Source organism: Pogona vitticeps, chromosome 3, assembly GCF_051106095.1.
Source record: "Pogona vitticeps strain Pit_001003342236 chromosome 3, PviZW2.1, whole genome shotgun sequence".
Lineage (NCBI taxonomy): Eukaryota > Metazoa > Chordata > Lepidosauria > Squamata > Agamidae > Pogona > Pogona vitticeps.
Genome location: NC_135785.1, coordinates 58,966,294 through 58,985,864, shown reverse-complemented (window position 1 = coordinate 58,985,864; position 19,571 = coordinate 58,966,294). Strand labels below are relative to the sequence as shown.

At 38.5% G+C, this 19,571-nt stretch overlaps 1 protein-coding gene across 1 annotated transcript in view; it reads left to right on the top strand.

Moving 5' to 3' along the window:
* The window catches only part of SORCS1 (sortilin related VPS10 domain containing receptor 1), a 545,549-nt gene that overhangs the window by 355,949 nt on the left and 170,029 nt on the right, over nt 1-19,571 (top strand). The window contains exon 5 of the mRNA XM_072995575.2: nt 4,289-4,362. Within this exon, the coding sequence (XP_072851676.2) occupies nt 4,289-4,362 (74 nt within the window). The remainder of the gene's footprint in view (nt 1-4,288; nt 4,363-19,571) is intronic.

Genomic DNA, 19,571 nt, shown 5'->3' with positions numbered 1-19,571 from the left:
ATTCAACTGCAGTCCTGCTTTGGCACTTTCTTCTTTTGTTTTCCATAACAGTCATATCAAGTCATTGCTGTTTTCTGCCAGTAAGAAGGTGTCATCTGCATATATTTCTTTTCATATCCTTAAAATGAGAACAAACAACATGAAATATAAAAGAAGTCCCCTTAGTGTCCCCAGTCAGTAGCTTGACTTGCCCAAATGTGCCCACTTGTTGTCTAAAAAACAAGTACACTTGTTGTCCACAAGTATGCTGCACATTTGGCACCCACTCACTCTAAAACAGATATGGGCACTCCCAGCAGGAGGTTAAAATCCTTCTGCAATTAAAGTCTGTCAGGAAGCATTAAAATAAAATAAAAGAAGAAAACATCAATGGTGGGTGGGAGGCAGTCAAGGAGAGGCTACTGCAGTGGATCCTGTGACATTTTAAAGATCTTTCTATGATATTAAAAAGAAAAGCTGAAGAGCTTCTTTCTCTGCTTCCTGTCAAAAAGTATGCAGAGCTACAAATGCTGGTTGCCATGCAACTGCAAGTATGAATGAAAACCTGGTTCCATCAGTCGGCCAGTGGACTGAAAGCTGATAGACTATATATCAATGAAAGTTAGAACTGTGCAGGTTGCAGGCTGCCCACCAAGGCCTCTAGGATCCCCACTGACCTGACCAAAGATGTACAATTGCCGGTTACAACTCCAGAAACTGCCAAGAGGCAGAATTCACCATTTAATGTTTAATGGCCCCCTTACTTAGGCCCCAAATGAAAAGGGGGGACTTTTTTGGATACTCCCTCCTAGATGTTTAACCATTGCCCACTATTCGAATAAATACATTGGTTTGCATGTTTTTTTTTTAATGCAACTTTTGGCCTGCTGCCTTGAGAAACATGGGGCATACGTCTTTAAAATAAATAAGATAAATAATTATAGAGTAGGAGTATAAAATGAATCATTACTGATACTAGAAGCTAGTATCAGTCATGCTACAGTAAGGCATGCTACACTTGGGTCATGGAGGCCTTATCTAATGCTACCCAACCAAGGCAGCATGGGCTAGTGTCTGCCCAGCACACCTTTGAAGGGAAGATAGACGAGACAACCACAGAAGCCTAGCCTGGTACTGTATTCAAAACCAGAGTGAAGTTGTTTGTGCTAGGTAGGAAGCAGAAGATGAGTATTCCACCATTACCTGAAATGTAGGGGTCTGTACGTGTATTGACATGTTCCATGTCTTCATTTCAGATTGATGCCTGAGAGATACTGTTTTGTGGTGTTGTTAAGACTGTTATATTTTTCCTTTTTATACTTCTATTATATGTTATTTTTTCATTTGGTAATTGTTTAAAAAGTGAGATGGAATATATTTAATTAACATGAACAAAGAAATAAATTATACCTTGTCTGTGGACTGTCTGTTCTGTTCTTTAATAAATTACTAGTTTGATCAACATTTAACGAATAACAATTTTGAACGTATAGGAGGGCTTTAAAAGGAGTTTAGATAAATTCTTGGGTGTATAAAGCTATAACAGTTACAGTACTAGGTATAATGATTGCATATTGCATCCTGAACTAGAGACAATGTGCTTGTGAATATCAGTTGCTGAGAAATCACAAAAGAAGAGGGCTTGACTCTGTGACCATGTGATAGGTGGGAGCTCATATTCTCACGGGACAACAGACCCCATCTGTTTGGTCACTGTGAGAAACACAGTACTGTGTTTGGTTAGTCTTTGGTTAGATCCAACAAGCCTCTTCCTGTGTCCTCAATGAAACTTGCCCATAAGAAACACATTTAAGCTTGCCTTCTACCCAGTGAAGTCAAAAACATTTGAAAGTGCTTAACTTTCTTGAGAAGGTGACCAAGCACAGTGGGTTGCCAGATTTTGCTTTCACTCTGTCAAGCTTAAGTTCACTGGCTGCTTTTACAAGGCAGTGGTGATCAATAACACCCTTCTCCTCTTCTGCTCTGTGCCTAACTATAGCAAACTCACTGCTTGTCTCCCAACCAATAAATGAAAAATCAAGAAAAATAAAATCACATTCCAGTAGCTCACTGTCAATTTGATCTAACCTCGAAGACAAAAGACTCTCTATTATTTATGGGTCAACATTCAGGGGATTTTTAAAATGTGTTTGCAAGATTGTAGCTTTTTTCAGCTCCAGTGAGAAGACATTGAGAAGTTTTAGGTATTTCTTCCTAGCATATACATTTTTTTTCACTTTTACCTGACAGAGACTAAGATCAGTATCTCTAGGCTGGGAGGCTTTGTGCAGATGAAAACGACAAGGTTGTTGTATTGCCTTTTTGACAGCACTGTCAATTAGTGTGCAGACGGTACACTTTTCTTACAATGGCCCACCAACCCGTCTGCATTCTTTCTCTCTGGCTAAGGAGATCTTGAGTTTTCTTCCACTTTAGATTAGAGACTTTGCAGATATGACAAGTTAACGTTTTATTAACTGAGACTCCTTGCTACACCACGGAACCCACTCCCAAAACAGAAGACTGTTTCATTTCCTTCTCTGGATAAACAATAGCCTTATTCATTCATTATTAAGTCAGGTATGTTTACCCTATGTAGAGTGGATCACTCCAACCTCACCTCCTTTATTTTCAGTTTTGTTTTCAGACCTTTCACTCTTTCCCCACAGATGGAGAGAGTGAGGTCTGAAGAGCAGATTTACTGCTATTCGTGGGGGCTTTCCATGTGAATCAATGCCCTGATTCACATGAGGACTCCTCAAAGATAGCAAAGGCTCTATTCTTCAAACTCATTGCTCTCCACTTAAAGGCCAGTGGCAAAACCAAAATACAGAACAGGAGGAGCCAGAGAGCTTCTAACTACATGTGGTAATTGTACCTGTTTTAATAATGGCTGAACAAAGCTAATATGATTGAAGCCAGTGATTTGGCCCCATCTTTGATTGCCTTACCCTCTTTGGTTGTTCTCTCTATTTCAGTTGTGATAGGAGAATATTCAGTACAGTCTGTACCACTTGCCATAACTAAGAAACCAGGAGGAAATCAAATCACCCACAGCAGCATCATTATGTCTTAAGAAGATTGGAAGTTGCCTAGAATATTTCAGGCACTTCCAATTTCCAGTTGTCTAGTGGATACACATACCCATTCCTGGACTTTGGAGGGATGCACCCACTTCAGTGCTCCCCACTCCCAAAAGTACATTTATTTATGCTTTTAACTGGAAAAATTTCCTATATCTAGTGACCAATATTAGTTAAGTTTAAAAACTGTGGCTTTGAGAACTCCATGCTAAGGCCGTTTGTTATACAAATATCTTGTGACCACATACATACTACAATTTGCACAGCCTTGTGATAGTTCGAACAGATAGATTATATGTAGATTTGGAAGGATAAATGTTGGGAGTGAGGAATAAATACTTGATAGTATGGCCATGGCACCTAGAATGTCCATCTCCCTTTCCCAATTATGTTTCTATCATGTGGCAGGTACAGATGCTTCCATCTAATGTTAGCATTTAAAAGTGGACTTGGAATACGTTACCCATCTTGCTTCCCATTAGTCTCCCTGGAAGGGCTGGCTGAGGTGCTCAATGCTTATACATGTCCCAGTTTTTCACCTACTCTAAAGCAATCATACTGGACTGCAGTAGCAGCATGCAATATACTGCTGACAGAGAAAGCTCTTCTAATTCCAGCATATTTGTTGCGGTATAACTACCATATTTTTCCATGTATAAGACTATACTTTTGTCTAAAATCTTTAGATTAAAAATTGAGGGTCATCTTATACCCTTTTATGTTGTTAGCTGCCCAGAGTAGTCAGTTGACTAAATGGGTGAGATATAAATTCAATCAATCAATCAATAAACGGAAGTAAGCTGATGAGAAAAAAACAAGTGAGGAGAAAGTAGGGATCAAAGTGATCTTTCAGGGCTTTGATCCTTTTTACCCTACATTTGCTAAGCCCCACTTAGATTTCTTAATTTTGGGTTAGAAAAGTGGGAGGTATCTTATACATTGGGGCATCTTATACACAGAAAAATATGGTATTTGGAGAGCCACAGTTGAAGATTCAAGACCCAAAGCTGCAGTAAGAACATTTGTTTTGAACACATACCTGGATTATTTATTGAGTGTCTGCTTTATGAATTTTTGGTCAGATTCTTTTAAAGGTGAGAGTGGCTCACAAGGCAACCGCATGTTTGCTGTCATAGTGAAAAGGTTAAAAAGGAAAAAACCTAAGCAAGAGAAAGTTGCTGGCAGATTATGAGAATGTATTTTTATCTTGATTTTTCCCCCCATAGTTGTACAGTTCAGTGGAGTTTGGAAGAAGATGGCTGCTTCTTCAGGAAATGGTCACACCAAACAGATTTTACTGGTAAGAGACAAGTCCTTTCAAATTTTGCCTTTTTTAAAAAGAATAAACACATTTTTCGAAGCACACTTAATTTACAGATTATATATTCTTCTGTCATGATTTCAGAATACTATTTTAAATGAATGGTATCATTATTTGTACCTTTGTTAATTCCACCTTTTTAAATTTATGAATTGCCTATTATTATCAGTACCTCTGTGTAGTTCTGTGTACCTTGTTTGAAAATCCCATGTCCTATCTTTCTTTGATTCATTTTAAACCTATGAATGTATCAGTTCTCTGAATGTCAAGCAATCTATCAATTATCAGTTCAAAACCCTGCTGATATTCAGTTAAGTTGTCTTTATCATGCAGGCATATTATACATTCTTCCTCTCCTGCTATGGACAAAGCCTCACATGATGTTTATCAGAAGCATCCCATGGTGAGGCTCATTGCTAACTTAAAAGTTCCTCAGCATAGGCAAAAGCTTCCAAAATGGATAATTAATTGGAGATTGGTTTACTTCCAAGTTGGTAGAAATCAGACTTCTTGTATCCAGGGACTTCTCTGAATTCTTTAAGAATGAAAGGTATCTTCAGAAGATTTCTGTGTATGTCTTAGAAATATCCTGAGCTATGTTTCCAGAATATCAAGCTGTATAGCTTAACTGCCTTTTGACCCAGGCCTCTGCCCTCACTTAATTATTGCTTCGGCACTTTTTGGCTTATGAATACATGCATGCTACTTGTTATTTTCCAAACAAAAATCTGCAAATCCAACTGTTACAGAAAATATTGGCAACACTCAACCCAGTCTGTTGGGTTGCCTTTAAAAAAATAATTTTAAAAAAACATAGATTTTTTTTTTCCAAAAAGTTGTTTCTCCACCATTTTCAGCTGCTTTTCTACAGCTCCCAAGGTACCTGTAGGACATAAAAGCATTAAAACAATTTGCTGATTCATCCTGCAAAACTAAAGTATCCCACTTAGAGACAATTCGGCTTTCCAGAGGTGATAGACATTCTGCATCCCTGAGTTTTTTGCTTCATTAGAAATGAGTTGTTAGCATTAAAATCTATATATGTTTTTCTCAAAGTGCTTATATTTCTACGCTGGCACCTGCAGCCGTAAGTCCTTTGGGAGGAATAGTGATGATACTGAAAGGGAGGGGATGAGGAAGGTAAACAGACAGAAAACTGCAGAAGAGAGGAGACATCAATATGTTCCTATTTACATAAATAGATAGAACCATCACTGTCCATGAAGATCCCATGAAACCTTCTGTCTGCATATATTTTAGGTGCTGCTGCTTTCAACTGTGCCTTTTTTTTTTTTTTAAAAAAATGTCTTTGTCACTTTATAACTGTTAAGTGTTCAATTAATGACTCACCACTTCCAGCATTCTTGAGATGGGAAGACAATTTAAGTAAACAAAGATGTTTGAATAAGGAAATAAAAACATACATACATATCAATGTAGATTGAATTCCTAAGTATCACTGTATAGCCTGAGACACATCTGCATTCTGATACGAACTTGCACATCAGATCTGCAGCACATGAACTCTGCCCCTACATATCCATACTTCTCCATCATGCTGGGGAGGTCTGCCAAATTGTGTGCATGAGCAGAACTTGACTGGACAATCCCTATTAATTTTTAATTTTTTTACATTTCCTACCATTATGCTTTAAGTACTTGGAGATATTTAAAACTTTGCTGATGATGAATCTTCAGCTTTGGATTTGTGGATTCCACCACCACCACCTTCTGGATATATTTTCTAAATGAAGAGTTCTAAGCAATAGAGCACCTGAATATGCAATGTACTTTGCAAGTGGCTACTAGTAAAAGCCCCTCAGGTTGGAAGGCGTCCAGCATGCTACTGAGGAAGAGTGGAGGACAAGGACAAGTAGCTCCAGACCTAATTAAGTGGATGGGCCAAAAATTCAAAATGATGTCCAGCTGTGGATGCACCTGGAAGTGAAAGGAAAGTCTGATGCTGGAAAGAAAAATGATGTATAAGAATGTGGAATGTAAGATCTATGAACCTTGGTAAGTTGGATGTGGTCAAACAAGAGATGGCAAGAATAAACATTGACATCCTGGGTGTCAGTGAACTAAAATGGACAGGAATGGGTAAATTCAATTCAGACAATTATCATATCTACTTCTGTGGGCAAGAATCCCATAGAAGAAATGGAGTAGCCGTCATAGTCAACAAAAGAGTGGGAAAAGTTGTACTGGGATACAATTTCAAAAATGATAGAATGATTTCAATACGAATCCGAGGCAGATCTTTCAACATCACAGTAATCCAAGTTTATGCACCAACCACCAATGCTGAAGAGGCTGAAACTGGCCAATTCTATGAAGACTTACACCTTCTAGAACTGACACCAACAAAGATGTTCTTCTCATTACAGGGGACTGGAATGCTAAAGTAGGAAGTCAAGAGATAAAAGAAACAACAGGTAAGTTTGGCTTTGGAGTTCAAAATGAATCAGGGCAAAGGCTAATAGAGTTTTGTCAAGAGAACAAGCTGGTCATCACACTCTTTTTCAACAACACAAGAGGCAACTCTATACATGAGCATCACCAGATGGGCAATATCGGAACCAGATTGATTATATTCTCTGCAGCCAAAGATGGAGAAGTTCTATACAGTCAGCAAAAACAAGACCTGGAGATGATTGTGGCTCTGATCATCAGCTTCTTATAGCAAAATTCAAGCTTAAACTGAAGAAAGTGGGGAAAACCACTGGGCTAGTCAGGTATAATCTAGACCAAATCCCTTATGAATACACAGTGGAAGTGAAGAACAGATTTAAGGAACTAGATTTGATGGAAGGAGTGCCTGAAGAACTATGCATGGAGGCTCATAACATTGTACAGGAGACAACAACAAAAACAATCCCAAAGAAAAGCAAAGTGGCTGTCCAATGAGACCTTACAAATAGCAGAGAAGAGAAGGGAAACAAAATGCAAGGGGGATAGGGAAAATTACAGAAAAATGAATGCAGACTTCCAAAGAACAGCAAGGAGAGACAAGAGGGGCTTCTTAAGTGAACAGTGCAAAGAAATAGAGGAAAATAATAGAAAGGGAAAAACCAGATATCTGTTCAAGAAAACTGGATATAGTAAAGGAATGTTTTTAGCAAATATGGACATGATTAAGGACAAAAATGGGAGGGACTTCACAGAAGCAGAAGACATCAAGAAGAGGTGGCAAGAATACACAGGGGAATTATACAAGAAACATCTAGATGTCCTGGAGAACCCGGATAGTGTGGTTGCTGACCTTGAGCCAGACATCCTGGAGAGCAAAGTCAAGTGAGCCTTAGAATGCATGGCTAACAACAAGGCCAGTGGAGATGATGGCATTCCAGTTGAACTATTTAAAATCTTCAAAGCTGGTGCTGTTAAGGTGCTACACTCAATATGCCAGAAAGGCTGGAAAATTCAGCAGTGGCCAGAGGGTTGGAAAAGATCAGTCTACATCCCAATCCCAAAGAAGGGCAGTGCCAAAGATTGCTCCAACTACCTTATAATTGCACTCATTTCACACATTATTAAGGTTATGCTCAAAATCCTACAAGACAGGCTTCAGCAGTATGTGGACCAAGGACTCCTAGAAATACAAGCTGGATTTTGAAGGGGCAGAGGAACTAGAGACCAAATTTGTTGGTGTAAATTAGCAGAGTTTTGTCCTAGTTCAGGCAGTCCAGTTGAATCACACAAAGACAGCTTCTTCCAACACCAAGTATATTTACAATATATACAGATGTTTACAAACCAGCAGCATGACAGCATGACATTCATCAGAAGAGATCCTACATCTTCTGCATGTCCACACAATTATACACATGGACATTTACATATAGCCAATCAATAAGGACATTGCATCACCCCAGACACTACTTCATTTAATACACATACTGCATGACTCAACATTTTGCACACCTGTCAAATATGGCTGCTGATTATCATGGACTGTGTTCTGCCTCAGTGTGGAAATTATCCTTGCCAAAATTGCTAACATTGACTAGATTATGGAGAAAGCCAGAGAGTTCCAGAAAAAACATCTACTTCTGCTTCATTGACTATGCAAAGCCTTTGACTGTCTGGACCACAGCAAACTATGGCAAGTTCTTAAAGAAATGGGAGTGCATGACCACCTTATCTATCTCCTGGGAAACCTATATGTGGGACAGGAAACAACAGTTAGAACTAGATATGGAGCAACTGATTGGTTCAAAATTGGGAAAGGAGATCAACAAGGCTGTATATTGTCTCCCTCCTTATTTAACTTATATGCAGAATACATCATTTAAAAGGCAGGGCTGGATGAATCCCAACCCGGAATTAAGATTGTCAGAAGAAATATCAACAACCTCTGATATGCAAATGATACCACACTGATGGCAGCAAGTGAGGAGGAATTAAAGAACCTCTTAATGAGGGTGAAAGAGGAGAGCACAAAAAACGGTCTGAAGCTCAATATATATATAAAAAAACTAAGATCATGGCCACTGGCCCCATCACCTCCTGGCAAATAGAAGGGAAAGAGATGGAGGCAGTGACAGATTTTACCTTTGTGGGTTCCATGATTACTGCAGATGGTGACAACAGACACGAAATTAAAAGACAACTGCTTCTTGGGAGGAAAGCGATGACAAACATAGATAGCATCTTAAAAAGCAGAAATATCACCTTCCTGACAAAGGTCCGCATAGTCAAAGCTATGGTTTTTCTAGTAGTGATGTATGGAAGTGAGAGCTGGATCATACAGAAGAATTGATGCTTTTGAATTGTGGTGCTGGATGAGACTCTTGAGAGTCCCCTGGACTGCAAGGAGATCAAACCTATCAATTCTGAAGGAAATCAACCCTGAGTGCTCACTGGAGGGACAGATTTATAAAACTGAAGTTTCAATTCTTTGGCCATCTCATGAGAAGAAAAATCTCCCTGGAAAAGACCCTGATGTTGGGAAAGACTGAAAGCAAGAGGAGAAGGGGATGTCAGAAGACAAGATGGTTGGACAGTGTCATCAAAGCTATCAAACTCCAAACTCCAAAACTACCAAACTCCAGGAGGCAGTGGAAGACAGGAGGGTGTGCTCTGGTCCATGGGGTCACAAAGAGTTGGACACGACTTAATGAATAAACAACAACTAGGAAAGAAATTGAATATCATGTTGGCAAATATTGAAATAAACAATTCCATTGTTTAGTGTTAACTGTTTTTATTCAATTTGATGTGAGCTGCCCAGAGTAGACACTTTCCAGATGGGCGGGATACAAGTTTAATAAAATAAATAAATAAATAAATAGTTTGTGAAGAGTTGGAATATTGACTGAAATAGTTTTCATATTTTAATAGAATTCAACATCATGAATAGAATAGTAAAAATAACTTATCACAGATAGCAACCTGTGTTTCTTAGTTACTACCTTGTGTTTTGAAATTTCATTTGTAACTATTATGCTAAGTCACACTACACTTGACTTAGCATAAGGCCAAGAAGCGATAGAGGATGTTGACCACTATTTACTCTACTGTCAGCTCTATCAAAACCCCAGAGAAATGTTCCTGGGTAACATTTTGGCTTCTCTACAGGAGGAAAGACCTCAGATAAAGGTGGTCAGGTTACTTTTGGACTCTGACCCTTATATTACATACAGAACAGCGCTGTTTGCAATAGCGGCCAGAAATATTCATGCTAATTTCACAAAAGACATCGCGATCAGTTGTGCAGAGGATTCCCAGATATGAAGTGTCTAGTATTATTTTATATGTCTGTGATTTTATCATGATTTCATTTGATCATATTTGTATTTTAAGCAATTATGATGGCTTTTAGCTAATACAATAAACTTGAACTTGGTTGGGTTGTGATTATGCTATGTCAATAAGGGCTCTCATCTAGAGATGGGGTGAAATTCATGCAGCTTATAGGCTTCTTGAATTGTCTTTTTTTGTAGCCTGCATAATTAATGTGTAGCCTGCATAATTAAATTGTAAACCGCCCAGAGAGTGCTTGAAGCGCTATGGGGCAGTATATAAGCAGCACACTTAGCTTTTTTTAAAAAAACTTAGGACAAGGGCTCTCTCTCTCTCTGATTTAATTATTTATTCAATGGGTAAGTTGTTTTACAGCTGTAAGACATAGCTCTACTAAGTATTGGTTGGTTATTAAGGTTTGATGTTAAGGTTTGATGTACGAGTTATTTACATACACAAGTATTAAGATTGTTATTACTTGAGACAGGGTGGGGCTGTGTGTCCTGTAACAGATGCACAGCAAGGGTACAAATCAGGAACCAAAATAGTGTACTCATGCACAGTACAACTGATAGTATTTGGATAAACAAATGAAAAGGTGCCTAGGAGAGTGCAAATTTTGAAATTACCAAAGGGGTTGCAGGACTTTTTATTTCAAAAGGAAAAGTTCTTTTTAAACAGGTTGGCTCAGAGAGCATAAAGGGCCATTTATCATATACATTTTGGAAAAAGTATGTGAAATAATTATAGTCACAGGAAATGGAGTGAAAGCTATGTACCCAAAAGTCTCAGTACATCATGTCATTGTCAGCTTGGAGCATCTTCTTGGGACTGACGACTGCTTACTTACTTAATATTGGGTTCCGTCTTTTCTTGGTGTGAAAGTTGAAGCTTTAATTTTTGTAGTGCCTTGTTTTGCTGCTGTTAAATAAGCTCCTATAATTCAGTTGGATGCCAGTTTGGATCTGAAAGTTTTCAGAGGAGAGACTGGTGTTCCAGGCCTTATACATTCTGTGGTGGCACCTCCTTTCCTTAAACCATAGATTCAGCCTGGAAGGCTGCTCTTGAATCTGGTTCCGAAAACATCTTCCTGAAATTTCCCAGAAGGTTGCATTTAATACAAATTGAGCTAATTCATGTTTTCCTAAGTAGCAAATATCCTTTTCACACCTCTGTGTTGTTCATTTATTTTTATCCACGGCTTCAATGAAGAAATACATAGGAAAAAGGCATGTAAGGAAAAATTGCATAGAAAAATACATATATTAGGGAAAAGTACACAAACACATTGTGTGGTAGCAATGCATGTGAATATATGCTTGAATCTTCATGGAGACTTAAAAAAACTATTTCAGGCTCATACAATCATATGAAATGAACTTGTGTCTGAAAAAATGTAAATGTTATAAAAAAATGAAATAGCTTCATTACCATGTACAGTATCATTGTGACCCAGATAATTTTTTAAATGTTTTTTTTTTTTTAAATTAGGGACAAGTTGTTGTTGATGACTTATTTCAGAGCTTTTCATGAGGAGAGTCAATCACTAGGAAAATGGGAAAGTCACCATAAGGTCAGATTATATAAGCAAGAAAAGAAAGAAGTCCTTTACTTAGGGATTTGAGGAGGGGAGGCAGTTTGTGATCCAGATGGTGCTATACAATAAAAATGACAAATCTAGAATGTCATCTTTTTTGTCAGGGTGTTGAATGGAGTGAAAGGGGAGAGACAGGAAGAGGGCTGGCAGAGCAAATGGACATGAGGTTTGCAAAGGAAATTGTGAATCCATTGAATTATAGAAGGTGAAACAAAAAGAAATTGTGTATGTGTGCACGCGCATGTGCATACGTGCATGTGTGCATGCACATGCATAAGACAGCTTAGTATGATTATTCTTCTTGAGGCTGGGCATTGTGACAGTGCCAGCTGTAGCTGCTCAGCTGCCCAGGTTTATTTCCTTTGATAGTCTCCCTAGTCCCCAGCCCTTTCCATCCTAAGGTGGGGAAACTCAAGGAAGGCACAGGAACGAGAGAACCTATTGAGCCATTTGACTCCACTCCCTGGAATGCAACTACTTCCCTGTGGAAGTACCCTTTAGGAAGAGTTGCACATTTGTGCTATATGTGCTCCTTTCTTTTTAAATTTCCTTAATACATTTTTTTATTCATACAGTACATACCTAACATACAAAAGTAAAATTTTGGGGCCCAGAGTAACCTAGCTGCAGTTAATATATACAGTAGACTATATTTTGTTTTCTTATCAATAATTTCTGGCATTATATTAAATGGTAACATTTCAGGTTTAAAAATTATTTTTTGTTGAACAGTCTTTTGTGACATTTCCCAAACCTGTAACCAATTTTTTTGTGCTTTTTCGCATGACCACCACGTATGATAATAAGTCTTTGGATTTTTTTTTTACATTTCCAATAAACATTACTGATCCCTTCTGACATTTTTGCCAATCCTACCGGAGTAAAGTGCCATCTATGAAACATTTTAAGGATATTTCCTCTAAGATTGACTGGATTAATCATTTTATAATTATCTTTCCACATTTTTGTCCATTCATCAATATCGATATTATATGTACCCAAAGTTTTGTGCCATTTTACCATCACCTCCTTCATCCTCTCATCCTCTAAATCATATTCTAATAGATATTTATACATTTTTAAAATTATTTTCTCATTAGTGTAAATCCATAATTCATCCACCTGGACTTTCCCCTTGAAGAATATTCTTGTCGTTTTTATATCTTGATTCTAGTTTCAGCATTGACCACCATAGCTAGACCCAATTTCTCTACATCTTGTTTGTATTTCATATTCTGATCTTTAGTTAACAGGTCTTTATACGTGAGTAACACTGCCTTCTGATTAAAAGCTTTCAATGTGAATGCCTCTGTTGGTGCTACCCATATTGGATTTTTCTCATATGTTCGCATTTGGAATTTTTGCCATACTAAGCACAGCACCTTCCTCAGAATATGTTCTGCGAAATGTAACTGTTCTTTACATTTCCCATACCATACATACACGAGCCAACCCATTTTTAAATCATGGCCTTCCAATTTCAATAGTCTTTGATTTTCTAATGTCATCCATTCTTTTATCCAGACCATAGCACACTACATGTGCTCATTTCTCACTACCACCATCTCCACACACATTTTTCTGTTCTAAAGCAAAATAGCTTGGCAAAGTGGTTCATACACCAGAAATAAATCTCTAGATATCCTCTGTTCCCACAATTCAACCAATGCCTGAATAGGATTTTATGTATTTTATTTAAAAGAAAAGGAAAAGGAAAAGGTAAACTATAAGGGGAAACAAAAAATGGTTACAAAAACAGCAGAAAGGTAAAAGGTATTCAAAAATGTCTTGATAAGTAAAAAGGAACAAACACACAATATGTTACAGAATCAATCCTGGATCTTCCAAAGTACATACTTAGTAACATAATAGAGTTTAGTTAACCTATCCTTTATTTATTCCTAATCCATGCAGTTACCTGACTAAGGTCTACTCTTGTTTAAGCAGACCTATTCCTGGAGAGATAGAAAGGAGTGTTACCCCTGACTTAAGGATGCTGCTTTCTCCTCCCAGCCCTGCATGTTTCAGGCTTCTTTATAGAGGACAAAAACTGAATATTAAAGATGTCTCAAGTCCTCCCTATCTTGACCAATCTTTTGAAGTGTCTCCCAGCAAATGGATTGCCTCTTGAATGCTTTTTAGCAGGAAGGAACATTCCCAGAGATGTAACATACATATCAAAACCTACTTTGAACAATTCCCCAGATAAACAAACATCTCTTTTGAAATGCATCCTGGTCATTCTAGTGACAGAGGGCTATCACAGTGACATAGGCAATTCAGATGCTTATCTCTGCTTTATCTTTTGGCCTTTCTTCCAGTACACTTCATGGTTTTTCCCAGCACACATAATTTCCTGTAGCCCATTTTCAATTTCTTGGTCTCTTTACAGGCATTCTTGCTAGGGATTACAATACCAAATGACTACATAATTTGAATTAATTAACCATGTGAAGCCATCAGATTTCAGATTTATTCCAATGAAATAGAAAGGGGATTCCTATATAAATTTATGCATTGTAGAAGATTATGCATGTCATATCCTGATACCTATCATATGTGTTTCCCTTGCCTCCAAATTGCTGTTGGTTTGGTTAAGGAAACAGATTACATGAAGCATGCAAACATCACTGTGAAATACTAGTTTACACAATAAAGCCACATCAAGTGATTACATGGGGGCTCCCTTTTCTTTATGAAATAACTCACAAAAGCAAGTAAAAATCCCAACTAGCAGATTTGTAAATAGTCAATTCTAATTAAGTAGGAAAGCAAAGATACTTTTTGGAATTTGAAGTTAACTGATTATTATTCTTTGGAAGGAACAGAACATGAACACAAACCCCTTTAGGTCATCAGTATTCCACAAGTAATTGAAATAAGTAGCCTTGCGAAGGAAGGAAGGAAGGAAGGAAGGAAGGAAGGAAGGAAGGAAGGAACTTAAATTACAGGGTAGGGCTTTGAGGTGTTTCTTATTATAGAAGTAGCCAAGGAAGATGGTGTGGTTTCTTATTAGAGAAGTGGTCAAGGAAGATGGTGTGGTTTTGCTTTCAAAAAATTATGATTTATCAACCATTCAGCCCTTATCGTTCATGCAGATGTTTACTAGAGGCTGATGTAGGACTTGCCAATCAGAGTAACACTAGATCTGGGAAAATCATCTGGTTGAAATGACTCAAGAGTCATGGCAGAGGGCTAGAACAGCTCAAGAAAAAAACACAATTAATTAAAAATAGATACATTTCCCAGTTTATCCCTTCAGCAAGCATATGCCTCCAGGCAGCTCCTCTGGAGATCTGTGGGAATGGAAATTAATGAAACATTTTTATTCTCAAATGGTTTTTCGAATTTGGCAGGAAGTTTCAGCTAAGGTTAGAGACTCAGGGTAATTGCTGATGTTTTTACTTTTAAAGTCTTGGAAAAGTCAGGTTCTCTGAGGGAACTGAGATGTATGGGCCACTGCCATAGCAGGGGGGGGGGGTGAGTGGTACATCTAGGTGCCAAAGTGCCTGCACAACAAAATATTTGAATTCTCTGTAATTAAAAGGCATTGCTGCTAGCACAACGAAAGGGGGCTTTATGCCTAAATGAACCAAGGCAGCAGTCCAGGCCTCAGGCATCTTGTGTGAACAAGCCAGAAGCGTTCATGTAACATCTCTGCCTCCTGATGTGACCAGAGAAGCATATGCTCCATTTGGCATTTTCCACTCCTTTGGGGTCCCAAAGTTATTGCATTGTATTTAGTTAAAACTTTTCATTCAAACCGTTTCCACACCTTTTGTCTTTGGGATCTATTTCCCGACTCAATAGCAGGAGTTGATTTAAAATAGGGTGGTAGTTTATAGCTCTTACCAAATTCCAACCAAATTGGTTTCTGTGTTGCTTGAAAACCATGAATTCCACCTCATTACTAGCCATAAACAAGTACGCATATTGGACACCTAAAGTCCTATGTGGTCTAAGGATAGCAAAACCAGTTCAGTTTCTCTTGTACTCAGATCTTTAAAACCTTAAGTTCCATCTGACAGGAATATGAATAAAATTCTAAATGTGGGTACTGTGTCCAGTTCTGAACACCCACACTTCAAGATGGATGCCAACGAATTGGAACAAGTTCAGAGGAGGGCAACAAGGATGATCAGGGGGCTGGAAACCAAGCCTTATGAGGAAAGGCTGAAAGAACTGGGCATGTTTAGCCTTGAAAAAATTGGGACTGAGGGGAGATAGGATAGCACTTTTTTTAAAAAAATCTGTCATATAGAAGAGGAACATGATCGATTCTCAGTCATCCCAGAGTGCAAGATATGCAACAATGAGCTCAAATTATAGGAAAGATTTCAGATTAATATCAGGAAAAAATTCCTAACTATTAGACAATGGAACCAATTACTTTGAGAGGTGGTGAGTGCTCCACACACTCCTGTACTACAGTGAGTCCTGGACCCTTTGTACACGGCAGGAGAAGAAGCTGAAAACCTTCCATATGCGTTGCCTCCAACGCATTTTTGGTATCACCTGGCAGGACAAAGTTCCAAACTGAGTAGTCCTAGAATGAGCTGGAATTTTTAGCATATATACATTACTGAAACAGCAACGTCTTGGGCTTGGGCATGTCATGAGAATGGCTGATGGTCGGATTCCAAAGGATCTCCTGTAAGGAGAATTAGTGCAGGGAAAACACTGTAGAGGGAGACCACAGCTGCGATACAAGGACAAGCCCTGTCTGAAGGCCTTAGGAATGGACCTCAACAGATGGGAAACCCTGACATCTGACCGTTCAGCCTGGAGGCAGGCATTGCATCACGGCCTCTCCCATTTTGAAGAGACCCTTGTCCAGCAGGCCAAGGCAAACAGGAAGTCACAAAAGCAGCAAAATCAGGGAGCTGGACAGGGGACAGATTGGATTTGTCTTCAGTGTGGAAGGGATTGTCACTCTTGAATCGGCCTCCTCAGCCACACTAGACGCTGTTCCAAGTCCTCCATACAGAGCATGTTACCATAGTCTTTCGAGACTGAAGGATGCCTAACTAATGAGGTGAGTGCTCCAACACTGGAGGCATTCAAAATAAATTTAGAACCACCTGGCAAATATCCTTTGATCTGTATTCCTACATGGAAGAGGGGGTTGGACCCGATGGCCTTATATGCCTCCTCTAACTTCATGATTATATGATTCTAATTTTAAACCACAGCATGCTCTACCACAAAATAGTAGTATCCCATGTTTTGAAAGAAATTGTCACATTGGGAACAGAAGGTGAGGAAACAAGCTTAGCTGGTAAATTCATGATCATTTTTTTATCGGACTACAGAGGTTGAAGAAAGATAAATCCCCAAAGACAGTACTTCTGCTAATTGAATTTCAGAGCTGTTATCATCTTGAACAGCACCACTCTGCAACTCTGTTATAACATGGAAAAATGTGTTAGAAAATGTATGCTTGAAGACAATTTCTGTGAAAGGCCTGCGGGAAAACAAGTTATCTTCCTAACCAGTCTGTTGTGTCCAGTTATGCTTCTGAGGCAATGGTGTGTGCGTGGAAGATGGAGATGGCTTAGGCTATGTCTAGATTATCATGGCCTTTTTTAAATTTTAAGAGTGATGGCTGTAGAACAACCATGGGCCAGTCATTATTTGATGTTATATTCTTCCAGAAAGTATACTGGATGCCCCTTCCACCTACTGTAATTTGCCAATTTAACTAGGCCACCACTGAGAACAGGACACTTACATGTTTTGTTTTGCTTTGCTTTGCTGAAAATCAGCAAGGCCAATACTGAAGCATCCCCTCTTTAGATGCTCTTGCAAATAGAAATGAATGGGTATGAAAGGTGACTAGATAGGAAAGGTGTCATTTAGGTATCTCAAAATAAGGCTTCTTGTCTGTTTCAAATCTAAATCTGAACCAGCAGTGTTTGCTTAGGACATGTTGCTGAAATGGGAATGATTAGACAGAATATCCCAGGATTTCAATTCAATTATGTCCAAATAAACATAAAAAGGGCAACTATCCCCTATCCAAAATATAAGAATATAAAAATATAAAAGGAGGACAATAATCCTAAGAAACCAAAAATAGCAGCGAGAGACAGAAATATAAACGACAAAATATAATAACCATAAATAAGAAGTAACAAACAATAATGAAGGGAGAATATCCTGGAACGCCTCCTTGAAAAGCAATAATAAATAATGATCACCTTAGCACTACATAGCTGGAGGGGACTTTATAGATCATTGAGTCCAGCCCCTGTCTAGGAGACACAGTGGGGAATCAAACTCCCAACCTCTGACTTGGCAGCCAGAGACCTAAACCACTGAGCCATCTAGCTTTCTGAATATTAGGAAGGAAGGGGGCTGGCCCACCTCTAAAGGTAGAGCATTCCACAAAGAGGTGGCCACTACAGAGAAGGCTCAGCTCCTAGTCATATAATTTCTGTCCTCCCTCGGGGTGGACACCAACAGTATCAAAGCCTAAGAGGTGTGAATGGCATGCATAGCTGACCATTCCTCAATTGATTCAGTTTGTCTAATCTGTCTGCACCTAGTAACTGGTTTTAGGCTGCTGACAGTGAAGTGGGTGGATTTTTTAAGCAAAAGTGATATATATAAGCACGGTTGTTGTTACTGTTATTGCTGATATTTTCAAAAAAATTGATATCCATACTACAGCATCACACAAATGCCAAGAATTGCTGATTATTTGATTTACATAACAAATGTGTGAAGTAACATTAACTGGCTGGATCACTCAATGTTTTGACCTCTAAGACTTCTGAATGCATGGAAGTAAATGAAGCACTGAATATGCATTACCAAACAAAATACTCTTTTTAGCCATTTTAAACCAAAATGCTGAACATAACATGTTAAGAATGTTTCCAAAATTGTCTTTAATTTGAGTTTCTCAGATTCTGTTTATGCAGACTGAAATCTCGAAGGCTTTCACGGCCAGGATTCGATGATTGTTGTAGGTTTTTCAGGCTGTTCGGCTGTGTTCTTAAGGTTTTTCTTCCTAACGTTTCACCAGTCTCTGTGGCCAGCATCTTCAGAGGATAGGAGTCAGAACTCTGTCTGTGCTCTGGTGCAGTTTGTGGGATAGTTGAGTATTTATAGCTGTTGGATCAGCTTTTTGTCCTTTTCAGGAGATCGGGGGATTAAGGTGATCAGCGTGTTTTTTGTTGTGGGTATATTGTTGTGATAAGGAGGAGAGATGATCTGTCACTGTGATTGATGGGTGTCCTTAGCTGATCTTTTGTGTGCAGTGATCACCGGTCCTTGTAGAACTAAATATCACCTTAAATGAAATGAGCTGATACCCATATATAAATTTTAAATTTTTGAGTCCAAATATGCTTGCAAATGATATGTGCCTCTCAACAATTTTAATTATCAATTGCCTTTCTGAAAAACATTTGTATTGCTGAACTTCAGAATATGGATGATCTTTATTATCTGTTTGGTTATGTGTCATTAGAGCAAAGAAGAGTCTGATACTTGACATTTCCCTTACTTTGCCATCTATGAGTTATAGAGTTTTCCAGACTGACTATCTGACAAGGTGGGTGACTATCTGACAAGGCCTTTATTGAATTTTTGGGCAAAGCAAGTATGTGATACAAAAACAGGAAACCCAGTTTTTTGAAATATGGCCACTAGAGTATTGGAGAGAAGAAGAAAAGAAGAAATAACAACAATTCTGCTTAGAAATGGTGTCTGCCCTTTTGAATGAAGAAAATTGGCTAAAAGAACAAAGTAGTTTAATGTATTCGCGAAGGCTTTCACGGCCGGGATCTAATGACACCCATCAACCACAGGAACAGGTAATCTTTTCTCCTTAGCACAA